Raw genomic sequence first — 23,255 nt, forward strand, 5'->3', positions numbered from 1 at the left:
TGCACCGGCGGGCCCGGGGCCGCCGAGCCCCGCACCGAGCCCCGGCTCCACGAGCCGCAGCCGCCCCGCGGCCGGCCCGGAGCGCGCGGGCTGGACGGGCGGGGGGCCCCATGGGCCGGGGTTAGCCCGGCGGTGGTGGCGGCGGCGGGGGCGATGCGGGCGGCAGGATGCCGCGGCTCCCGGTGAAGAAGCTCCGGAAGCAGCTGAAGCTGCTGCTGCTGCTGGCGCTGCTCACCTCGGCCGCCTGGTTCACCTACCTGCACATCAGCCTGGTGCGCCAGGGCCGCGCCCTGCGCCTCCCCTTCGCCTACGGCAAAGGTAACGGGGGCGGGGGGGTCCCCGGCAGCCCTCGGAGCGGGGCCTCGGGGGGCTTTGGGGGTCTCCAAGGGATGGTGGGTCTCCCCCGCCACTCCGGGGTACCGGAGCATCTGGGGTTTGGGGGTCCCCAGGGAGCGCCGCGGCTCCCCCCGCACTGTGCTCTCATTGCACCTGGGCTTCGGGGGTCCCCGAGGGGTTTGGGGGTCCCCCTGCCACGCTGGGGACCCGGAGCACCCCCCATTTCCAGCGCTGTGTTTCTGTCCCGCGTCACCCGCGTGGGTTTGGGGCGAGCGGGACCCCTCCGTGGGCTCCGCGCCCCGGCGTTGGCCCTTCGGGGTGGGGGGACACCCAGGAGGGCCCCCAAACCGGCCGGGACATTCATTGTCCCCCCTCGATTCGCTCCGTCCTCATTTTTCCACCCGCTGCCTTGGCTGAGATGACAAAGAGGCCATTTATAGGCGCTCGCCCTGCTGGAAGGGACAATCTCTTCTTTCCCATCCCTTCCAACGTTCCCATCCTTTCCCAACCCTCCCCATCCCATCGCTTTCTCAGCCTGTACTTCTCTACTGTAAAAAACCACAAAATTCTAATTTTCTCCCTCCGTGCCTCCCTCGGGTAGTGGCCGGGATGGGTTCCGGGATGCTCCGGAGGGACAGGTGCCCCGAGGCTCGCTCCGTTTTTCCCGGTTTTCCCGGGCGAGCTGTCCCTGGGCAGCCCGGGGAGGCACGAAGCCACTCGCGATATTTGCCGGGTGAAACTTGAGCCGCGCCGTTCTCCGGGACCGACCTCGCCTAAAAAATGTGTCCTAAAAAACGCCAAGGGGCCGGGATGTGTTGGGAGGAAAAGCCTTTCCCGAGGGGGTCCCAGCGGCCCCGGGAGTTGGCGAAGCCTCCCGGCTGATAAACCCAAAGTTTCCGAGCGGAGCAGCAGCATGAGCCTGCAAAATTTTGGGCCTCGCGGTGAAATCGGGATAATGGGAATGAGCGAGGCAGGAAATGAGGCTGGGAGGGAGAGAGGGAGGGGAGGGCACCGGGGGCTGCCGGCTCCCTGCGGGATCCTCCGTGCCCGGAGGGTTTTCCCGGTGTTCCCAGGGGGTTTTCCATGTATTCCCACCCCCCTCATCCCGAGGTGCTTCCCCCCGGCCCCACCGCTGTTCGGGATGGCCGTGTTTGGGTGGCCTCTGGTCGGATCCTGGCTTGGGATCGCTGTCCCCATCCCTGGGAACACCATGGATGGGATCCCCGCGGGTGCTGGGGGGCGAGCCGTGGTTTTCCTGCGGGGAGGATGCTCAGGGATGTCCCCAGTTGCCCATCCCTGCTGTCCCTGCATCCCGGCTGGCTCCTCGGGATGCTCCAGAGGTTTTGCTGTGGAAGGGAGGGGGTGCAATGGCTGCAAAGTGGGAGTGAGGGGAGCTGGGCTTTGCTGGAGAACGGGGTCTCTGGGAGGTGGGGACAGAGATGGGAACGTGCATTGGGAGGGGAAAATGTTGCCCTTTGCCATGGGGAGGGCACCTTCCCTGGCTGTGGAAGGAAGAGGTGGGGGATTCTCTAGGGAAAGCTAGATCGAACTGGGATGCTCCTTGGATTTTCCAGTGGGCTCCTAAAACCCGTGTGAAGGTGTGGGAGAGGCAGAGTTTAGGTCCCACTCGGCCTTTTTGGATGTGGGAAGGGGTTGGATGGAGGTTGGGAAGGGTTTGGCCGTGCACAGATGGACCTCATCCTGCTGCTGCCAGACTGGGAGAGGCAGGGAGTGTTTTAGGTGGAAAAACATGGAATGGAGTGAAAAAAAACCCAACAAAACAAACAAAAAAATCCCAAATAGGTCATAGGAAATAAACTATATTAAGGAAAAAACTTGTTGCAAGTGTCTGGGGGAAGAGCATCACCCCAGGGGTCTGTGCACCAAAATGAGCTTGGAGATGACTTTTGGATTTGGCCACCATGAGCCAGGACCTGTCTGTCTGTGCCAGGGGTGCTGCCTGGTTAATTAACAAGGAAAAAGGTTAATTACTCATTAAGCAGGATGTCAGTGAGCAGCTGGAGGCTGCAGGTGCAGGGCATGAGGATTTTAGGCAGTTTTTGGGGGGTGTAAAGTGGGGAACACCCAGCCAGGTGTGGTTGGGAGCATTATCCTAGTGGGATTATCCCAGGGCTCCCCATGTCCTAGCCATTGGTGACACCTGGAGCATCCAGGGGCTGGGCTGGGAGCTGGGCTGGTCCCTGATAAAACATCTCCCCCCTTTGCTCATCTTTTCCAAGTAGATAATTACCCTTCTCTGGCTAATTGAGCACAGGATTCCTCAGTGGAAATAATGAGGCCATTTCCAGCTCTCCCGGCTGGAAACCCGCCGAGGCAATGGGGTGGAAACAGGGATGTGCCAGGTGGGGAAAGGATGGGAAAGGAAAAAAGAACTGGAGAAAAAGGATAATAAAGCCCTGAAGTGGCTGGCAGAGGGGGTGTGGGGTTTGGGGTTTGCTGGGGTTTAGCCTGGAGTGAGGTTTTGGGGGATTGGGGGAGCACAGGATGGGTGCTCAAGGGGGCTGAAGCCAGTCCAGGGATGGAGTGGGGCTCTCTCTGCCTGCTGGACATGGCATGGCCTGGGTCACCCCTCTGCCATGCTCCAGAGGGCTCCTAAACCCCCTGATCCCGAGGCAGCGGTGGGATGGATGCTCTGTGTCCTGTCCTTGGCTCTTCTCCCCACAGGAGCCCGTTTTTGGGGAGGGGGTTTGGGGTAGTGTGTCCCTCTGGGATCCATCTCTGCAGATCCTTTGATTTTAATTGGGAGCCTGGAATGCTGCAGCTGCTGTGGGGCTCATCCTTTTTGTCAGGGATGTCAGGAGCAGGTAGAGAAGGGGATGAGAGAGCCCTTTGAAGATGAAGGGCAGTGGGATTTGGGACTGGGTTGGGAAATGCTCTTTCTTCTGCTGGCATCACCCCAGTCTCCCATCCCTGCTGGGAAAGGCTGGTTTGGGTGTCACTGGGGTCCTTTTTCCACATGGGAATCCCTTCCTGCACAGCCCCAGGCTCCATGCCCTGCTCCTCTGGGGTGCCCATTGGGAATTCTTTGGCACCTGCCTGTTTTGGGTTTTCCAGAATCAAAAATGTGGCTCTTCAGAGGCCCTCTTGGCACCCCAGGGTGGCACTGTCCCCAGCCTGGCTGTGACCCGGCCCCCTTGGCACTGGGAGGGTCCCCAAAACCATCCCTTGGAGCCAGGGGAGGTGAGGGATGGCTTTTCCCAAGCACCAGGAGCTCTTTGTGTTGGTGTTTGGGATCTGCCCTGGATCTCCCCTCCATCCCTTTCCCTGTGCCTGCAGCTGGGGCTCTCCAGAGCTGCTCCTTGGGAAGGGCTGAGCAGTCCCTGGGGTGTCCGGGACCTTGGCACTGTCAGGACAGGGATTTTGGCTGGATGAGGAGCCAGCTGCTGCAAGAGGCTGGGAAGCTGGAACTGGGACGGTGACCCCACAGGCAACGTGGAGCTCAGAGGCTGGAATGTTTCTGGGGTGAAATGCACCCTAAAATTCCCAGCATTTCACCGTGACCTCCTCCAGAGGCTGCATCCCAGGAAGCCAAATCTTTGTGCTGGGGGGCTGTGAGTTGAGCATCATCCCTGTTGAGATGGAGCAGGGTCCTGTGGGAGCTGATCCAGCTCTCCCTGGGACTGAGGGGCACTGGATGCACAGTCAGGGAATCTGGGAGCTGCCCAATCCTGGGAGAGATTTGAGATGCTGATGAGGAGCGTGGAAGTGTCGGAGCTGCCTCTCCTGGTGGGTGTTTGTCAGCTGGAGTGGTCTCATGGCAGCTCCATCAGCAGCCAGAGCGATTCCGCATCGATTTCCACGGCTCCAGCTGAGAGCGCTGCCACCGAGTGGGAAAACAGCAGCCCAGGAATGGGGGAGGCAGCACAAACCCCCCTGGCTGCTCCAGCTCCCTCTGCAAGGCAGTGACAGGTGACAGCAGTGGACAGGGGTGTCCAGGGTGGTCACAAACCCCATTCCCCTCATCCCCATTGGTGTCACTGGCTGTCACCCAGCCCGTGCCACCACCCTCTGTCCTGGGATTTCTGTCCTGTGTTTCTGTGGCACTGATGGGGGGATTTGTGGTGTTGATTCCTTTATCACTAATTATAATTAGTCAGCACCTCGTTAGGAGGCTCCTGCTCCGAGGGGGGAAATTTGGGAATGGAACCTCTGGGTTTGAGGAAGGCACCGCCACCACCTCTGCTGCCACCACCTCTGCTGCAGCTGTGTCGGGGTTTAGATGTCACCTCCCCCCCTCCACGTCGCAGGGCTTGGAAAAGGGCCAGGAGAAACCCCGGCCTGGAAGAAAGGGGCTGTGTTTGGAGCTGGGGAGGAGGAGGAGGGAGGTGGGATGTGAAAGGCTCTCTGTGCTTCCCAGTGGAGTTCCAGGGCTGGGATAACGGGACACGCTTCTCCCATGGGAGGCATCGCTCCGTGCCCTGCCTGGGTCCTTGGTATCCGTGGCCTCCTCCCCAGGCTGAGGATCCTGGCTCCCTGTCTGGAGGCTGCTGTGACTCAGAGCTGCTTTGTGCCATGGTTTGTGCTTCCTGCCCCCTCCTCGCTGCTCCCAAAGCATCGGCGTCGCTCCAGGGAAGAGCTTTCAGTGCTTCCCTTCCTTCCCTGAGCATCCCCAGCCCACAGCTTGTCCTCAGAGCTTCCCTGTCCCTGTCCTGCCCTCTCTGGTCCTTGAGGGAGGCTGGCCGAGGGAATGGACACAGCAGAGCTGCTCTGCATCCCGGTGGGATGCTGGGAGGAGCTGGAATCCTTCTTCCTCCTGATGCTGCCTTCTCCCTCCTCTTCTTCTTCTCCTGCCTCTGAGCTGCTCCTCCCGCAGGGCTGTGGTTGGGACCAAGGAGCTCGGGATTTTTGGGAGCAGTGATGCTCATTGGCACCAGGCACTGCCCATCCCCACCCCTTATCCCCGTGGCACCGCTTCCCAGGTCCCCAGAGCCTGACCAGAAGCCACTTTCCAATATTTAAATTGCCAGGAAAGCGTTGCTGGTGCTTTTGCTCCTCCCTGGATGTGGGAGTCCCTTGGAAGGGATGGGAGCAAGCAGGGGACTTGTGGCTCTGGGATCTGAGAGCTCCAAGGATGAGCTTGGATTAACTCCTGGTTTTTACCCAATTTATATCAAATAATCCCCCTCCAGTTCACAGTCCTGACATGGAGAGAGCAAAGCAGGGTGGCCACATTCAGCCATCCCAGGGAGGGTTCTAGCTCAGGTTGCCATCCAGGGAATTCTGTCCGTGGCCAATCCCACAGGAGGCAGGTTTATCTCCTCCAAGGCTGGGAGAGACTCCCTGAGCAGGTGCCACAGAGCCACTCCCAGCCCTGGGCAGGTCCCCTGGGAGTGCTGAGCTCCTCCTGGCCGTGATGGATGCTCGGATCAGAGCGCTGGGAATGTGGGAATGCCGCTGTCCTTGTGTGCCGCCTCTCCCATCACCCTGCTGCCCAGGGAAGAGGGATGGATGGCTGCGGGAATGGGGCTGGGAGAGGGGAGGGAGCAGCCTGGGGAGCTGCCAGGAGCCAGCTGGGGCTGCCAGGGGCTGAAGAATGGCTGGGAGCAGAAGAAGGGGCTTTAGAGCTTAATTTCCTGTCCCTGCCGTGGGGATGGGATTTGTGCTGCCATCTCCAAGGAGACGCCGGCAGCGCGGCCGCTGGAATACCAATGGGGTGGGAGGCGTGGGGCGGGGGGCTCCGGGCGCCCCCAGCCCCTCCCTGGCCCTGGCAGTCACTGAGGCTGCTCCATTCTGGGAATGGGAGCCCCCAGGACTGGCTGGGGGGGTGAAGGAGGCTGTGGAGGCACAGGGACATCTTTCCATACCCTTGGGAGTGGGTCCGTGACCTCTTTCCTGCAATTCCCATGGTGGGGGTCGCTGCTCAGCACACCTGGGGCTCCCCCTCATTGCTGGCTTTTGGGGAGCCTCAGGTGTTTGTGGAGGTGGTTTTTGGACACCCACCTCTCCACGCATTGCCTTGAGCTTCCCTTGACTCTGGATTGAACTGTGGATCCCCCTGGGTTTTGGGGTGGGTGGCACAAAAAGAGGATGTCCTCTCCCAAAGTAACATTTTCCAGGTCTGCACCGTTGTTTTGGGGGAAGTGGGGGCTAGTTTAAAATTGCCTGCCCAAGGAAAAGGAGCTGCAGAGAGGAGTCAAAAGTTGGGGATAATTAACTCAGCACATTAACTAACGAAGCTGATGGGTCTGGGAGCAAGGTTTTGATGTGTGATTTTGAAGAGGGACATGGTTTGAGGGGATGGTGTCTGAGGGCGTTTGGGGCTGGTGTGCTGTTGGTAGACTTGTGAGATGCTTTGGGAGAGCTGTGATTTGGAGGGGCAGGAAGCAGGGATGCATCCCTGAGCATGGAAGGGGAGCAAGACCCCAGCAGCTCATCCCAGCATCCCTTATGTAAAGGGCTGGGAGCTGTGGGGGGTGTAATTAAACCTGCTGCTGATGAGCTGCTGCAAAGCTGCTTAGTGCAGATGGAATGAGGGGAATTGCAGCCAGGGCCCCCTCTCCGTGTCGCTGTCCCCAGTGCCAGGTGCCAGGGACAGACAGGGGTGTCCCCAGGAGAGGTGCAGGCTGTGGTGTGACCCCCTGTGCTCCCTGGCAGATGCAGAGAGGCCGGGGGAGGTGACGGATCCCGGGAGGCGGCCGGCGGCCCCGGCGCGGCGCAGGAAGGCCGAGGATTCCAGCGAGAGCCGCGAGGAAGATCCCATGGTAACGGGGCATGAGGGGCCTGCGGAGGTCATGGGGGGCACAGTGCTCCAGGTCTCGTCCAGCTGAGGGGATCCAAGGGTTTGGGGGTGCATCAGAGCCTCTGGTTCTGCCCAGCAGCAATCACAGTGCATGAGCCCTCTAATATCCCATTGAAACGGGGCGGGATATCCCTCCCATATCCCACACTGTGCTCCATGTGCCCTGTCACAGCTTCCCCGGGCAGGGCCCAGCTTCATCTGCTTTGCAGTTCCTGCTTTTGTGGGCAGAGCCACCTGCTCTTGTGTGTTCTGCTCTGTGCTGGACTGGAGAGCCACTACACCCCAGGTGCAGCCTCCAAGCATCAGGCACTTGGAATTGTAGCCATGGGACACCCTGCTGTCCCTGTCCAGCAGGTCACCAAGGCCCTGCTGAAGGCCTTGCTGTGCCCTGACCACTGTCCAGCAGGTCACCAAGGCCCTGCTGTCCCTGTCCAACCTGTTGTCACCAAGAAGCCTCCTAGCAGGGCAGCCAGGTGGATGGAGGAAGGGGGAAGCCACAGGGTATTCCCTGCCCTATCCCAGGTCCTCAGAAATAAGGGACAGATGGGCAAAGGGGGAACCTCAGGTGCCCAGAGGAGGCACAGGCTGGTGCTGGGTCAGGACAGAGGGCACAGCAGGAATTGCATCCTGGCTTTTCCTGGGAGGAGAGAGAATCCTTCCAGTGAGCCTGGCACAAAACCCTCCCTCCTCATGAGGTCTTCCAAGGGCACTGCTCCCTCCTCTGGGGCTCTGATGAGTTTGTTTAGGCAGTTTGCTAATTATCTCCCTGGCACTGTGCATCCAAATGGGCTGTGCTGTGGTGACAGTGGGGGGTGGAGGAAGAGGGGGATGATGCTCTGGGGAAGCTGAGGAAGCTCTGGAGGGGCTCTAGAAGTACTTGGCTCTTCCTTGTCACCCATCAGCGAGCTGGAGGCAGGTAAATGCTCACTTAATCTCTAAATTACAAGATACAAGCAATGGGATTAACCTAATCCCCTTTAAGGGAAGAGGGGGAGTGAAGAGGCATCCTGCTACCTCTGTGCTTTTAGAGAGAGAGCCCAAAATCCCAGCAGCCCCCAAGACTGGCCATACAGTTTGGATGAACAGAAAACTCACTGTTTTGGAGCAGTTTTGGCAGAGGAAGGGAAACAAGTTTAGCTGGAACATTTTGAAACTGCTGCCTGGGACACCTTGCCAATATTTTTGTGCCTCCTCCTGTTTTCCTTTGCCCTGAGCCGTGAAATCTTTTGCCTTGGTTAGGCAAGGCTCAAAATTAGGTGTTTAGATCGTGGAATCCTGGAATGGTTTGGGATTGGAAGGGATCTTAGAGCCCATCCATTTCCAGGGGCAAGGACACCTTCTGCTAGCCCAGGTTGCTCCAAGCCCTGTCTAACCTGGCCTTGAGCTTTTCCAGGGATGGGGCAGCCACGGGTGCACAGAGCCACCCCACAAGCACAGGCTGTGCTGGCCCTGGTCACCCATCCCTTGTGTCCCTCTGTGCCTCCCCAGAGTGACGGGCAGGACGGGGATGCCTGGTTTTCCAGAGGCCAGCAGCGTTCCAGCCGCGCCAGCGCCCACCCCAAGCTCAACCTGACCAAGCAGGCCTTGCCCTGGAACGAGCAGGTGGGTGTGGGCAGCGGCCTGGGAGGGCATGGGGAGGAGCAGGAGCCCCACTCAGCCCCCTCTCCTCTCCCACAGTACAAAGGGAAGGCAAACCTGCACGTCTTCGAGGACTGGTGTGGCGGGGCCGTGAGGCACCTGCGGAAGAACCTCCACTTCCCGCTCTTCCCCCACGTGAGTCCTGGGACAGGAACTGGTGGGAGGGTCCACACATCCCTCCCTGGGTGCCCCCTGCTCCTCCTCAGGACCTTGGCTTGCAGGGCTTGGCTTGGGGAGGTGATTCCCAGCTGGAGGAGATGGGGCCCCCTCTGTGGGTGTGGGAGGCTGGGGTACCATGGAGGAGGTGATCCATGCCTGTTTCCTCGGCAGACCCGTACCACGGTGAAGAAGCTGGCTGTGTCTCCCAAGTGGAAGAACTATGGGCTGAGGATTTTTGGCTACATCCATCCCTTCAAGGATGGTGAGTGACGGAGCGTGGCCTTTTCCCCCATGCAGCAACGTGGAGATGCTGTGTCCTTCCCCTATATGTCCAGAAGGACAGAGAGGCTCTTGGAGATGGGCCCCAAATCCTGGCTCCTGGGCAGGGGAGTCCTTCTGGAGCAAAGCCCCTTTTCCTGTGGCTTTGAAGGGAGGCAAAGCCCTGATCCCATCCAGGGCAGAGTCTTGACGTGAGGTCTGGGGTGGCCCCATCCCTGTTCCCCATCTCACCACGAGGCAATAGGATCAATCCCACACCGCCAGGGTCCCTGTGTCCCTCGTAGTGACCCTCTCCGTGGCTCTCTGCAGGGGATTTCCAGTTTTCTGTGGCATCAGATGACAACTCAGAGTTCTGGCTCAGCTCCGATGACAGTCCCTCCAATTCCCGACTGGCTGCATTTGTGGGCAAGGTATGGCACCTCCTCTGCCTTGCCCTGCTCCAGGGGAGGGATCCATGTGTGCCTGTGCTGGGGGCAGCTCTCCTGCCTCTCTGCTCCTTTGGGAATGCCAGGCTGTTTCTGCCTGCTCCCTTCCCTGGCCAGGCCTGGCTTGGCTTCCAGAGGAGCCCCTTGATCCCTTTTTTGATTGGAGCTGCCAAAGACCAGGAGATTTAATATTTATTCCTGGATTTCCCTGGGGTTAATTCCTGTAACGGGGAGCTGCTGGGCTTTGGTGTGGTGTCCTGCTTCTCTCATCTCCTCCTTCCTTCCCAGCTGGGCACTGAGTGGACAGCACCAGGAGAGTTCACCAAGTTCAGCTCACAGGTGTCCAAGCCCCTGCGGTGAGTGTGTCCATGTGTCCGTGGGGATCATCCCGTGGGGATGGAGTCTGGGATGTGCAGGTGCTGCCTCTGACCTCCCTGAGCCGTGCTCCTTTCCCAAAAGGCACGTGGGGCTGGGCTGTACCCCAGACCCATGGTTTGAAGGTGATGAGATGAGGACAGGGATGTCACAGTGTGCCCCCAATCCCACAAAAGCCCTCAGCACTGGGATGGGAAGCAGACACCCTCCTCAGCTGCCCGTCTCCTTGCCTCAGGAAGGTTTTACCCACCCGTGGGCAGGACAGGGAGGCTTTCCCAGGCTGGCCCTGGGCTCTGACAGCTGTGTCCCCTTCCCTGCAGCCTCATGTCCTCCCGACGTTACTACTTTGAGCTGCTGCACAAGCAGGATGACCGGGGCTCGGACCACGTGGAGGTTGGGGTGAGTAAATGCCCACCCCCTGTGCCAGGCTCCTTCCAGGGCTTTTCCCATGTGTGTCCCCAAGGGCTTTATCCTGGAGCAAAGCCAGGTTTCCCCCTCCCACGGCTGCCAGTGGGGACAAGTCAGTGTCACTGTTTCCCTGGTCATTCCAGCACTGGGATGCATGGAGTGCTGTTCTCCTTTCCTGCCGGTGGCCCTGCCATGGACTCCCATGGGCAAGAAGAGCCCACACAGGCAGGTCCCACCTTGCAGGCTGCATCCCAGCAGTGGGAGAGAGGTGGCCCAGACGATGGAGCCATTCCCTGTTTTCTTCTTTTTCCCCCTTGGAATTACCATGGGTTTCGAATCTGAACTTGCTTGCCTTGGCAGCACAGCCCTGGCAAAGCCTGGAGCGTGTGTCAGGGGCTCAGGCTGGCTGAGGGCAAGATGTTGGCTCGTTAGCAAAGGTTTCCTTTCTCCCAAGAACTCATTAATCACTGGAATCAAGCTGATGCCAGCAAAGCATCAGGGAGGCCAGCTACACCCCTTCCTCGCTGCCTTCCTCCCTCCTCCCCATTCCCTCTATCCGATAAGATCTGCGTTTCTTTGGGCAAAAACAAATAGTGGGGAAAGCAAATAGATGGGGGAGATGTTTCTGAGATGGGATGTTTTTGCTGGAGGGAGGGAGTGAAGCTTTTCAGCCGTGCAGAAAAAGCTCTCAGCTGTGCAGAGGGAGACAACAACAGCATCCACAACAAAAGCAGGACCCTGATGTGTCTCGCCCCGGGGGCATTGAAGGGCTTGTCCCGACAAGGGCTCCAGACTGGCTTTTAAAATGCTGAGTTAAATCAGGGCAGGCAGCTCTGGAGACCCTCTTAAATCAAGGCAAGCTCTTCTTTCTAAAGCACTGGAGTGAGGAAAGGAGCCCTTTGGTCACAGGAGTTGTGGCAGTCCCAGAGGGAACCAGCATGAGCCTGTATCCTACCCCACACAGGAGCCTTTCCCTCCCCAACCCTGCTGGGATCCCTGCTAATCCCAAACCCTGTGGGAAATGGGGCAGGATCAGCCCTCTCTCTTGCTCCTCTTCTGCAGGGAAGTTTCTGGGAGCTGTGCACAGGGAGGACCCATCCTAGGGTGCTGGGCTTGGGCAGCTGTATCCTGACCCCTGCCACCCCCCTGCTCATTCCCCATCTGCTTTTATTTTTTTCCCAGTGGCGAGTTTTCCTCCCCAGCCTGAAGTTTGAGGTGATTGACTCCTCCTACATCTCCCTGTACACAGGTAAGGGCCAGGTGCCACAGCCAGCGGGCTCTCCAGGGGCTGCACATGCTGGGAGAGATGGGAAGGAAAGCAGAACCTGGGAAATGGGGTCCTGGGGGGACATCTCAGCCTCTGAATCCCCCCACTGGATTTCTGCCTGCTGTAAGGAGGGCTGCAGGGGCTGCAGTGGGTAGGATGGATGCTGGGAGCAAGATGAGATGCTGCTAAAAATGGGCTGTGCAGTCACCACAGCGTGGAAGCCCAGCTCTGCTGGTGCCCCAGGCTCGTCCTGCCTGCCAAGAGCCCTCTGGCTCCGGGGCCTGGCCCTGAGTTACGAGGAGCTGTCGTGGAAGCGGGGATGGATGGCAGAGGGTTTAATTAAATCTATAGATCTTGTGCTTGCTGCCCCTGCCCTGGCAGCAGGGAGGGCTGTGATGGATGGGCCCTGCCCTGGCGTTCCGCACGCAGCGGGAGCGGCCATCACTCCTGCCCTGGGAGGTGTCCATGAGGAGGAGGGGGAAGGCAGCATCCCTGGGGACAAGAGGGATGAGGGGTGCCAGTGCTGCTGATGCAGGTGCCCCTGAGATGGATGATGTGCAGATAAATCCCTGTCCCTCAGCACCGGCTCTTCCTGCTTCTCCTTCCTGCTTCCCCGCTCCCTCAGACCCAGCAGCACCCTGAGGCAAAGCCATGGCAGCCCTGGGGAGCCCCTCCGTGCTGGGGGCTGCCAGCAGCAGGCAGAGCTCTTTCTTTCCTCCCCTTTTCCTCCCATCCTTTATCCCATCCTTCCTCCCATCCTTCCTCCTGCCTTCTGGACTTTTCCAGTGGCTTCAGCCCCACCCCAGCCAGCTGCAGGGACATTTGGGAAGCCTTTCCCTGCCACAAGAAGAAGAATTTGGGGCTGGGGAAGGGGCATCCTGCTTCCCTGTGGCTCTGCAGCAGGGAAGGGAGCACCCATGGGAGCATGGCCGAGGTGACAGGAGCAGGGTGACCTCCTGGGGGCTGGTTGGTGGCCTAGGGTGACGTGCCACCCTCATGCCTGGGTAGGAGGCAAACCAGCTCGTGTTGCAGGTACCTGCAGGAAGGACATCCAAGGTTTAACCCCTGTGTGCCCTTGGGAGTTACAGCCCTGAGCATCCCCTCCTTTCTGAGGCCGTGGTAATGGGAGCAGGAGGCCTGGCTGGGATCAGCTGTGCCCTCGTCCTGTCCTCATTAGGGGATGCAATAATCATTAGGCTGATTAGTCACAGGGTCTCTGAGATGGCTGGGAGGGCAGCATTGCTTTCCCTGGGAGCAGGAGGGGTTGGAAATGCCCCCTTGGAGGGGGTGCCTGGGGGCTCAGCCCGGCCCTGTCCCACAGATGAGTCGTCCCTGAAGATGAACCACGTGGAGCACATCCCGCAGACCTTGGCCAGCCACAGTGGGAGCCACCTCTGGGAGGCCCAGCAGGACGAGCACGGGGCTGACATGCTCAAGGCTGACCCCAGGGACACCTTCTTCCTCAGTGAGTGCCCAAGGATGCATCCATGCTGGTCCCTGGCGGGGTTTGGGGGAGGACAAAGGCTGCTGTGGGCATCCCTGCCAGCCTCTGCCCATCTCTTGAGTGGAGGCCTCTGCTGGGGTGTGTGGGAACACGTTGGGATGCTCTGGGCTTCTCCACAGCCCCTGCCATCGAGGCGTCCCGCGTGGAGAACGTGCTGGTGCCCTGTGCCTACAGCCCCACCTACGTGGTGAAGGATTTCCCCATCGCCCGCTACCAGGGCCTGCAGTTCGTAAGTGTCTCCCTGGGGACAGGGCCACGCTCCCATGGGGACATGGCAAAGCCCAGGGATGTTCCCAGCTGGGTGAAATCCAGCAGGAAGCATCTCTCACTGGCTCAACCTGGGAGACTTGGGGTTAAATCCCTGTGTTTGAGGTGCTGGGAGTCACTTTGGTGTTGGTGGTGGCCTCGGGTCCCCAACTCCTCAGGGTGGCATGGCACCATTTACCCCCCAGGTCTACCTCTCGTTCGTGTATCCCAACGACTTCACACGCCTCACTCACATGGAGACAGAGAACAAGTGCTTCTACAGGGAGTCCCCCCTCTACCTGGAAAAGTAGGTACTGGGGCCAGGATTTTGGGGTGCTGTGCACAGGGGGCTGATGTCAGCAGTGCTGGGATAATGCATCCTCAGCCACGTGTCCCTGTCCCCATGGGAGGGCCACCCCAGGCTGGCTCCATCCCCATCTCCCAGGCGTGCAGCAGCTTGAGTGCTGGCAGCGCTCCTGGATTTGGGAACCTCCTCACTCCTCCCTCTCCCAGGCCCTCACCCTCCCTCTCCATCCCCAGGTTTGGGTTCTACAAGTACATGAAGATGGATGAGGAGGAGGAGGATCCGCGGCAGCGAGCGTTTCTCTTCCTTGGCCCTGACAGTGAGTCACAGTGAGGCACGGCTGGGCACAGCGCCGAGCTCCCGGCATCCCTGCTGCTGGCAGCTCATCCCCTCGGAGCTGTGGCTCTTTGGAGTGACTCCAGCCGTGCCAGAGGCTGCAGGAGGGCTGGGCTGTGCAGAGCAGCATCCCTCAGAGCACCCCTGTGGGCATCTTGCTTGGCATGACAACAGGGCCAAGGTGTGGGAAGCAGGACACTGGATTGGGATTTGCTGTCCCTCCAGCATCTTCTGGGTTGGCCTTGACAGTGGCAGCAGGGCCAGACCCAGTGTGGAGTCTGGGGTTGTCCATGGAGCCTGGGAGTGCTCCTGGGGAGTCAGAGGCTGTTCAGAGCCTGCCTTGGTGAATTTGCAGCTTAGCAAAGCCCTGGCAGGTTGGGTTTGCTCCTGGATGGAGTGGGATCAGTGCTGAGATTTGAGGTGGGGATAAGTGGCAGCAAGGAGCTGCCAGCCCTGTGTGGGTGTCTCTGTGTGGGCATCCCCTGGTGCCCCAGCTCTGCTCCCTCACCTCAGCCACTCACAGGCTCCTCTCCTGCTGGGATCAGGCTCTGCCTCAGGGTACTGATCTCTGCCTTCGCTCCCTAGATTTCCTGGATGACGAGGAGGAGGAAGAGGAAGGAGTGGACAGCCCTGAGCCCACAGACGCCCCTCCCGAGGCCAAGGAGCGGAGCTTTGGGCCGGCACCCAGAGCCAAAGGGAAGGATCCCACGCCGGTCACCGAGGCTTACGGAGATGACCTGGACTATTACAGCTTCCGCCGGCAGCGGGGCCGGGCACAGGCCGGGCCGGGCACCCCTGGGCAGCTGGGGGGGACGTGGGGCACCCCTGGGCAGCTGGGGGGGACGTGGGGCACCCCCAGCCCTCCAGCTGCCCTCCAGGGGGATCCCGCGCCGGAGCGGGGCCCACGCCGGGCGCTCCGTTGGCTGCCCCAGGATGGGGAAGAGGAGGATGAGCTGGGGCTGCCGGCTGCATCTCCAAAGCACCTCCAGCCCCACCTCTCTGTGCCCATCTTCGGTGGCAAAGCCAAAACGCCAGGTCCCAGCAGGCCAGCAGCTCCCAGCGAGGACAAGAAGCCCCGGAAAAGCCAGGAGAAGGTCTACGTGACCCGGCTGCAGCCTGGGAAGCGCAAAGCTCCGGCCCAGGAGCCGGCCTTCCCCGGCATTTTCCTGTATCCAAAGCTTGTGAGGAGAGTCCACCTCCACTCCAGGACCCCGCAGAAGCATCCCATCGCCCCCAGCAAGCTGCGGGCCCTCCCTGGCCACCGGAGCCCCTGGCTCCTGGGCAACATCTCCAGGGAGAGGGACCCTGCCAGGCGCAAGAGCGGCAGGAGGTGGGAGCGGCTGCCCAAGCAGCGGGTGCTGCCCGGCCTCCTGGCCCTGGGCACCGAGGGGCTCTTCAGCCACGAGGACACGACCCCTGCTCCGGGCAGGACAGCGGCCACTGCCGGCTACAACTCCTCTGAGGCCACCCACTCTGAGGGGACGAGGGTGACGTCCTTCCTGAAGGTGTCGGAGACCACGGCATCGCAGCAGCAGGAGGGGAAGGGCCAGGAGGAGGAGGAGGATGAGGAGGAAGAGGTGTCGGACTATTCCTACGAGGCGGGGGAGCTGCAGCAGGGCTGGCTGGAGGACTCCATCAACTGGCAGCGGACGTTCAGCGTCAGCTCCGTGGACTTCGAGCTGCTGCGCTCCGACTGGAACGACCTGCGCTGCAACGTGTCGGGAAACCTGCAGCTGGCCGAGAGCGAGGTGGTGGACGTGGTGGCCCAGTACATGGAGAGGCTCAACGAGAAGAACGGGGGGTACGGAGGGAATTCGGGGGCTGGATCCCGGATCGCAGGGAGCAGAGCTCAGGATGGCGGCGATTTCAAGGCTTCTCGTTTCCCGGCAGGATCTACACCCTCCTGAGGATCATCAACGTGGAGAAGCGGCGGGACACGGCGCGGGGGAACCGCTACCTGCTGGAGCTGGAGCTGGCGGAGCGGGGCCAGCGCACGGTGCGGCTCTCCGAGTACGTCTACGTGCTCCTGCACCAGGGCAAGCAGGACGACAGCGCCGAGGCCAACCCCGACGGGCTGGCCCTGGGTGCCACCGAGCCCCAGCCCAGCGCCTGGAGCATCCTCTATGGGAAATCTGTGCTGTGCCGGCCGCTGCGGCTCAGCTGGAGGCAGGACGTCATGGTGCACTTCGTGGTGCCGGGTAGGTGACAGCGGGACGCGGCTCTGCGGGGTCTGTGCTGCTCCCTCAGCAGCCTCCAGCGGGATGGGGCTGTCACCTCTCCTCAGAAGGGGCTGGTTGGGCTGGGGGGAGGTGCTGAGGGTCCCCCCTGTGAGCCTGAGGGATGTGTCTCTGGCAGTGAAGAACCAGGCCCGCTGGGTGCAGCAGTTCATCTCGGACATGGCCGGCCTCTACGGGGCCACGGGAGACGCCAACTTCAACGTCATCCTGGTGGACTTTGACAGCGAGGACATGGATGTGGAGAAGGCCCTGCGGGATGCCCGGCTGCCCCGGTAACTCCCACCTGCAGCCTTGGGGTCTGGGGGCTCCCTGTGGTGGGACAGGTGCTCACACACACAGCCTGCTGCTCCTGTCCCACCTGCACAGCCCCTGCCTCACTGCCCCTTCCCTCTTCCTCATTTTTGGGGGTTTAAACTACTTTTCCATGTGGATTGGGGGGTGGAGGAACTTGAATCTACGGGGGGACCCTCAGCTTGAGCTGTAGCACCTGAGCTTTCCTGGGAACCCCATACTGGTGGTTCCTGTCCCTCCTGGCTGTCCCTGTGTGTCCCCAGTGCTACCTGCCCTGTCCTCTCTCCCCAGGTTCCAGTACCTGCGGCGCACGGGGAATTTCGAGCGCTCTGCCGGGCTCCAGGCTGGTGTGGACACGGTGGAGGTGAGTGGGGACAGGGACCAGCTCTGCCTGTGACTCCTCTCCCAGGGCTCTTCCTCTCTGATTCCCCTGACCCGTGTGTGTGCCCTCCCAGGACGAGCACAGCATCGTGTTCCTGTGCGACCTGCACATCCATTTCCCTGCCAACATCCTGGACAGCATCCGCAAGCACTGCGTGGAGGGGAAGCTGGCCTACGCCCCCATCGTCATGAGGCTGAGCTGTGGCAGCTCCCCCCGGGAGCCCAACGGTGAGCAGGGACCCCTTTCCCGCTGGGAGCACCCCAAAACCAGGCCAAGACCTGGTGCACCTCCGCAGGAGCTGGCACGGATGGGATGGGTGGGAAGAGGGGTTGGGATGGGGAATCCCTGTGTCTCCCAAGTGGTGGGAGAGCACAGAGGGGATGAGATGGGCATTTGGGGGTGCCCCCACCCCTCACCTCATTGCTCCCCCTCTCCAGGCTACTGGGAGGTGAACGGCTTCGGCCTCTTCGGCATCTACAAGTCAGACTTTGATCGTGTGGGAGGGATGAACACGGAGGAGTTCCGGGACCGCTGGGGCGGGGAGGACTGGGAGCTCCTGGACAGGTGAGCCTGGGGGTCCTGCAGCCCCTAAACCCCCGGGAGCAGGGTCGGCCACATGGATTTGGGCACATCCATCAAGCTGGCTGGGGGCTGGGTGATGGGCTGGTGAAGGGGAAAACTTCCCTTTGGGAAGGCCACGTCCATCCATCCTGAGCTTCGTCCCTCTGTCCATCCATTTCTTGAACCCCATGCCTTCCTTCCTCCATCCCCTGAGCTCTGTCCCTTTATCCCTCCATCCCTCTTTCCTCCATCTGCAGGGCGTCCTCTCCCTCCATCCCTGATCTTGGTCGGTCCATCCATCCATCCATCCATCCATCCATCCATCCATCCATCCATCCCCTGAGCCCTGTCCATCCATCCATCCATCCATCCATCCATCCACCATCCATCCCCTGAGCCCTATCCATCCATCCATCCATCCATCCATCCCCTGAGCCCTGTCCATCCATCCATCCATCCATCCATCCATCCATCCATCCATCCATCCATCCATCCATCCATCCATCCATCCATCCACCATCCATCCCCTGAGCCCTATCCATCCATCCATCCATCCATCCATCCATCCATCCATCCCCTGAGCTCCATCCATCCATCCCCTGAGCCCTGTCCCTCCATCCCTGAGCTCCGTCCCTCTGTCCCTCCATTCCTGAGCTCTGTCCCTCCATCCCTGAGCTCCGTCCCTCCATCCGCAGGGTGCTCCAGAGCGGGCTGGAGGTGGAGCGCTTGCGCCTCAGGAACTTTTACCACTACTACCACTCCAAGCGCGGCATGTGGAACACCCGCAGCAAGAAGCCCTCCAAGGAGTAGTGCTCGAGCCCAGCCTGCAGCTCCTGGCACCTGCCTGTCCCCTGCCACCACGGCCACCACCGTGCCACCATGGAGGCACCCACGCCTGCTGTGGTTTCCCTGGAGAGGGGCAGTGGGGAGGACCAGGGTGGTGGCAGTGGTTTTGTCCTTAAGGGTCTAATTTAGTCAGCAATGAATTCATTAACTCCTTCGTGCTGGTGGGTCCCGGGGGCTTTGCTGGGTCCTGGAGGCCTGTGCCAGGCTGGGGACACTGGAGGTGCAATTGTGACATCCATGATCCCTTTGCAGCTCCTTTCCTGCGTTGCCCCTCCCCAAAATACCCAGTACCTGGTCCCTGTGTCAGGCTGGGGAGCTGAGTTTTGGTGGGGGGGCTAAGAGCCCATGGGGGCTGCCCGAACCCTCCTGTTCCCCTTCCAGAACCCACGGAGGGAGGGGGGTCTGGCGCTGGGGACACTCTGTGGGTGGGGGGCAGAGCCCTGAGGCTGGCACTGCCCGTGCCAGGGGGGGCTGGGCTGGGAGGGGGACAGGCAGAGCCTGGAGCAGGTACGGGCAGATGACATTTCCAAGCTAATTTCTGTGAAATTATGAGGTAGGAAGCTGTTTTCAGGAAGTTTTTGTCTGTTTGGTTTGGTCTTTTTTTTATTCTTAAAAAATTAAAATCAATGTCTTGGCTGAGATTTCCCTCTCCTCCATCACCCCCACACCTGGACTAGGGATGCAGGGCATGGGAGCCAGGCTGGCCTTTGTCCCTTGGTCCCCTGTCTGGGGTGGGAGTGGGCAGCAGCTGTTTCCATGCGAGGAGGAGGAGGAGGAGGCTGCGCCCTGTTTGATGCCCGGCCACACGCCCGGGCTTGCTGAGCCTCCGCCCCACACCTGGGCTCCACCCAGCTCCAGGGAGGGCTGCCCTGGTTCCCCGTGCATGTCCTGGCACACTCATCCCTGCCCGCCCCTGTCCCAGCCCTGTGCTGGTGCTTCCCGTGGTGGGTGTCTTGAGGGTTCTGTTGTGTCCCACCTGCCATGGGTTCCTGATCCTCCTCAGCCAGGTTCCCTGTCTCTCAAATTCCCTGGGCTCCTCCCTGAAATAGTCTTGGAGTTACCCCCCAGGTGTTTCATGCTCGCTCTGAGCATCCCGAGTTTGAGGTGAGGGTGGAAAGGGGGGCTCAGCCACCCACATGCCATCAGCAAACAGCCACAGCTGGGGGGTTCTTGTCCCAAATTTGTGGCCCCAGGCTCTTTGGGAAGGGATGGTCCTGGCAGGCAGGAGTTGTTTCTCCCCTCTCCTTGCCCTGCTCCCTGTTTTTTTGCAGCACTTTGGGAAGGCTTTGTTGTGGGTGAGGGCTGTGCCCGCTGCGCTGGGAGCTGCTCTGTGGCTGGGCAGAGCGGGTGGCCCACGGCCCCCGGGCCACCAGTCCCATCCCAAAACCTGCCTGGCCTTAGGCATAGCTTTTCCAGCAGCTTCCCAGCCACGAGGGCTCCAAAAGCCACTACCATCAGAGCAGGCACAGGGCCCAGCTAATCCAGAGCTGCTGCTGGTGCTGGGAGGGGCTGGTGCCAGCAGTGCCATCCCCACCGGTGCTGGGGACAGTTTGAGGCCAGCTGATGGTGTCTGCTTGGGGCAGGGCCAGCAGCACAGCGCTGGAGGGTTTGATTCTCCGGTCGTGGCTGAGCTGTGGTCACGGGTTGGCACAGGGATCATGGGGATGGCAGGAGCCACAGGGAGCCTGTCCCGGGCCAGGTGTTGGAGCCCCAGGTGACAGCGGGGTGCGGGCAGGTCCCCAGTGTGGAGGATCAGCCCTGGCCCTCCCTGCCCTGCGGGGACACTGCGAAGGTGTCGGGGCTTGTCGGGGGCGGTGGAGGCGAACTCCAGCCTGGAGTTCCCTCGCTGAGGGGCTGCCCCAGCCACGGGCCTGAGAGGGGAGGTTGTGGAGGCTGAGGGGAGCACAGGGTCCCCCTGACACCCCCGGGCTGACAACAGCCCACATGTGACAGCAGTGGCCATGGGGAGGGTGATGGCACCTCCTGCGCTGCACTGGGCTTTGCTGGGGGGCTCCCTCCCGGCATTCCCTCGTGGGTGTGGGGTGTGGTGGGGGGCCTGGGTTAGCGGTGGTAGGAGCTAAGTGGTGACCCCCCAAACTGGTTTGGCTCGTTTCAAACACTCCCTCTCAGCTTATCTGGCTTCAAAGGGCTCCTGCTCCATCCCACGCACACAAACACGCTCGCTGCGAACCAGGGGGAGCCCCCTGGGTCCCAAACAATGTCTGTGCCCCCCAAACTCTGCCTCTCCTCCATCTTCTCCTTCTGACACCCCCAAACCCTTCCTGTTACACCCATGGGTGCCCCGAGCTGGCTCTTCGGGGGGATGTGGTGGGAAGGACACATTGGATAATGGCCATGGTGGCGGTGGGGATCCCTGGGGACTCTTTGCAGCAGCACGAAGATGGCCAAGAGGTGGCTCTGCCGTGGGGGCTGTCCTGCCCGGACCCCCGGCCGTGCTGAGGATTTTGAGGAGCCCCGATGAGCCCCGAGATGGCAGCCTCGGCGGGGAGGCGAGCGGCTTCCATGCAAAAGCCCTGCGAGGAGACTGGTTGGGCGAGGTGCGGGGCGGGCCCGCACGCCCCACGCCCGCCGCAGACGCCGGCGCCCACCCGCGCCCCGCAGCACCCAGGGGTGCACCTGCCCGCCCGAGGATGCTGCAGGACAGCTGCCCTCCGGGGCCACCCAGCCAGGTACGTGCCGTCCCCACCGCGGCCATCCTCGCCACTGTCCCCACTGTCCCCACGGCGGGTCCCTGGGGAGAGCCGGTGTCACTCGCCCGGCCGCACACCCTGTCCCCTTCCACTGCCCGGGGCGGTGCTGAGGGTCTGGGGCTCCGACACGTGGGTGTGGCGGCTGCCCAACAGCGGCCAGCTCTGCCCAGGAGGCTTTTCCCTCGCTCCGTCCCTCGCTGTGCCTCGCTGTCCCCAGCGTGGCTCCTGGCACGTGTGCGCGCTGTCCGGGCTGCGCGCTGCCACCGCGGCCGCTCCCGCCCCGACACCGACGGCCCCGCGGGCACGGCCAGCCCGGGGCACCGGGGCGTGGGGACACGGGCACGCGGTGCTGCTCGGGGGGTGCGAGAGGACGGGGCGCTCCCGAGAGCCGGGGCTCCCCGGCAGTGTGGCTCTGTCACCCCGCGGGGGAGTGAGTGACAGAGTGGCTCCAGGCTGGGGGTGGTCAGCGGCCGCTTTAGGGACCCCGGATTGGGTTAATTTCACTCCGTGTCACTCCAGCTGCGGTCGGATCCCCTCGGGAATCCCTCAATTTTGCTTCAAACGTTTTCTTTGTGCTGATTTGCTGTTTCTAAGCCCCCTGGTGTATCCCCCTCCTATCCGACCTTCCCCAATTAACGAGCTGCTTGATGAGGCAAGCGCTGCCCATTCCTGCTCCAAGCATTCCTTGAATCCCCCCGGACACCCAAATTTCCATTTGTCAGCTGCTGGGCAGTGTAATGCTGGGGGAACGCGGGTTTGGGAGGCAGGCAGAGCTGGGGGAAAGTGGGGGTGCCAGCGGGCTCAGGGCTGTCACCGGAGCCCCTCTGTCCCCCGGAGCTGGGGGGCTGCTGGGATGGCCCCGATCTCCCGGCATCCTGGCACGGGCACGGCGGGCAAGTGTCGGCTTGTAGAGGGAGCGATCCACCCCCTCCGCCCCTCCGCTGCGGGGGGAACCCGTGATTCATCCGGGCTCCGAGGGCTGGGAGCGCCCGCCGAGCGCTGCCAAACCCCGTGCGCCCGTGGGGTGGTGCCGCGCTGGGACAAGAGGGGGGAACCTCGGGGGCTTTCCTGGGTGCTGTACCCCAAAAGGCCCAGGCGTGGCCCCTGGGCAACAGGGGGCTCCCACAAACCCCAGAGTTGGGGAGATGGGTTGCCCCCACGTTGGTCCTTGCCACATGGGGATGGTGCCACCAAGGGGGATTGTGGGGACTGTCACCCCAAACTGCTGTCCCGCAGCTGTCGGCACCCCGCCCCTGCCGCGGCTCCTGCTGACGGCGGCACATTCCTCGGGGACAGCCGCCCTTTTCACCCGCCACCGAAGCGCGCACGGTGTCACCGCCGGGTGTTGTAAACCCGGCCCAGCCCGCAGCGCCGCTGTCACTGCCGCAGCGGTGACGCCAAGCACTGAGCCAGGGCTGCCCGCAGAGCCAGACCCATGCTCACCCCAAAACACCCGGCCGGGGACACTGAGCCACCGTGACCCCGAGCAGGGGCTGGGAACGGCCGAGCTCGGTCGGGAATGAGCCGCGAGCCGGGGCTGCGGGCAGCGGGGGGATTTGGGAGCTGACCCCGAGCACGGCGGGCCGAGGGGACGGGGTGTCCCCGCTCTGGCTGCCGTGGGGCGGCTCGGCAGGTGGGGCGAGGCTAATTAGTACCTGTGGTGGTGGCAGCGGGGCCTGAGTCACCGCGTTCGTCACAGCGGGCCCGCGGCGCTCTGCCGCCCCTTTTTTATTATTGTTGTTCTTTCATTCCCCGGCTGATTTGAAAAGCAAAGCAGGGAGGGCCCAGCCAGGAATTACTGCAGGGAGCCCCCACTCCAGGCTGGACCCCTGTGACACATTAGGGTCCAGAGCGCTCCTGGAGAGTGCCTTGAGTGATCTGGGGGTGTCCCTGTGGAGGTGGCCTGGGGTTTTGTGGTCAGGGCTGGTTGAGGGGTCTCCCTGGTGGTCTGGGACACTCCTGGGAGCCCATAAAGGGTTCTGGAGCTCACTGGAATGACAATCTGGGGGTCCAGAGCTGGACAGAGAGGTCATATGGGGGTCCAGAGCACTCTCCTCAGAGGTTTCCTGGGGGTCTTGAGCTTACTGGACAGACATTGTAGGGGTCTGGGGCTCAGTGGCAGGGCCCTGTGAGTCTCTGGAGGTCAGCAGGAAGGTTTTCCAAGGATCTGGTGCTCTCCTAGGGGACCAT

The 23,255-nt window shown here is 61.6% G+C and overlaps 1 protein-coding gene across 1 annotated transcript; it reads left to right on the forward strand.

The window, feature by feature from the left end:
• B4GALNT4 (beta-1,4-N-acetyl-galactosaminyltransferase 4) lies at positions 1 to 18,995 on the forward strand. Its single transcript, XM_064715300.1, has 20 exons — positions 1 to 318; positions 6,952 to 7,058; positions 8,585 to 8,698; positions 8,774 to 8,869; positions 9,065 to 9,155; positions 9,482 to 9,582; positions 9,886 to 9,953; positions 10,293 to 10,371; positions 11,563 to 11,629; positions 12,969 to 13,112; positions 13,271 to 13,380; positions 13,604 to 13,704; positions 13,938 to 14,020; positions 14,623 to 15,838; positions 15,928 to 16,235; positions 16,393 to 16,546; positions 16,857 to 16,929; positions 17,021 to 17,174; positions 17,385 to 17,511; positions 18,204 to 18,995. The coding sequence occupies exons 1-20, from the start codon at positions 168 to 170 to the stop codon at positions 18,316 to 18,318; spliced, it is 3,459 nt and encodes a 1,152-aa protein (XP_064571370.1). The 5' UTR covers positions 1 to 167; the 3' UTR covers positions 18,319 to 18,995.
• Positions 18,996 to 23,255: the final 4,260 nt, after the last annotated feature.

Source organism: Zonotrichia leucophrys, chromosome 5 (genome assembly GCF_028769735.1).
Source record: "Zonotrichia leucophrys gambelii isolate GWCS_2022_RI chromosome 5, RI_Zleu_2.0, whole genome shotgun sequence".
NCBI lineage: Eukaryota > Metazoa > Chordata > Aves > Passeriformes > Passerellidae > Zonotrichia > Zonotrichia leucophrys.

Coding starts and splice junctions, on each gene's coding strand:
- B4GALNT4 (XM_064715300.1), top strand. CDS start 168: ATGCCGCGGCTCCCGGTGAAGAAGCTCCGGAAGCAGCTGAAGCTGCTG. Junction 8,699..8,773: donor CCTTGCCCTGGAACGAGCAG/GTGGGTGTGGGC, acceptor CCTCTCCCACAG/TACAAAGGGAAGGCAAACCT. Junction 9,156..9,481: donor CATCCATCCCTTCAAGGATG/GTGAGTGACGGA, acceptor GGCTCTCTGCAG/GGGATTTCCAGTTTTCTGTG.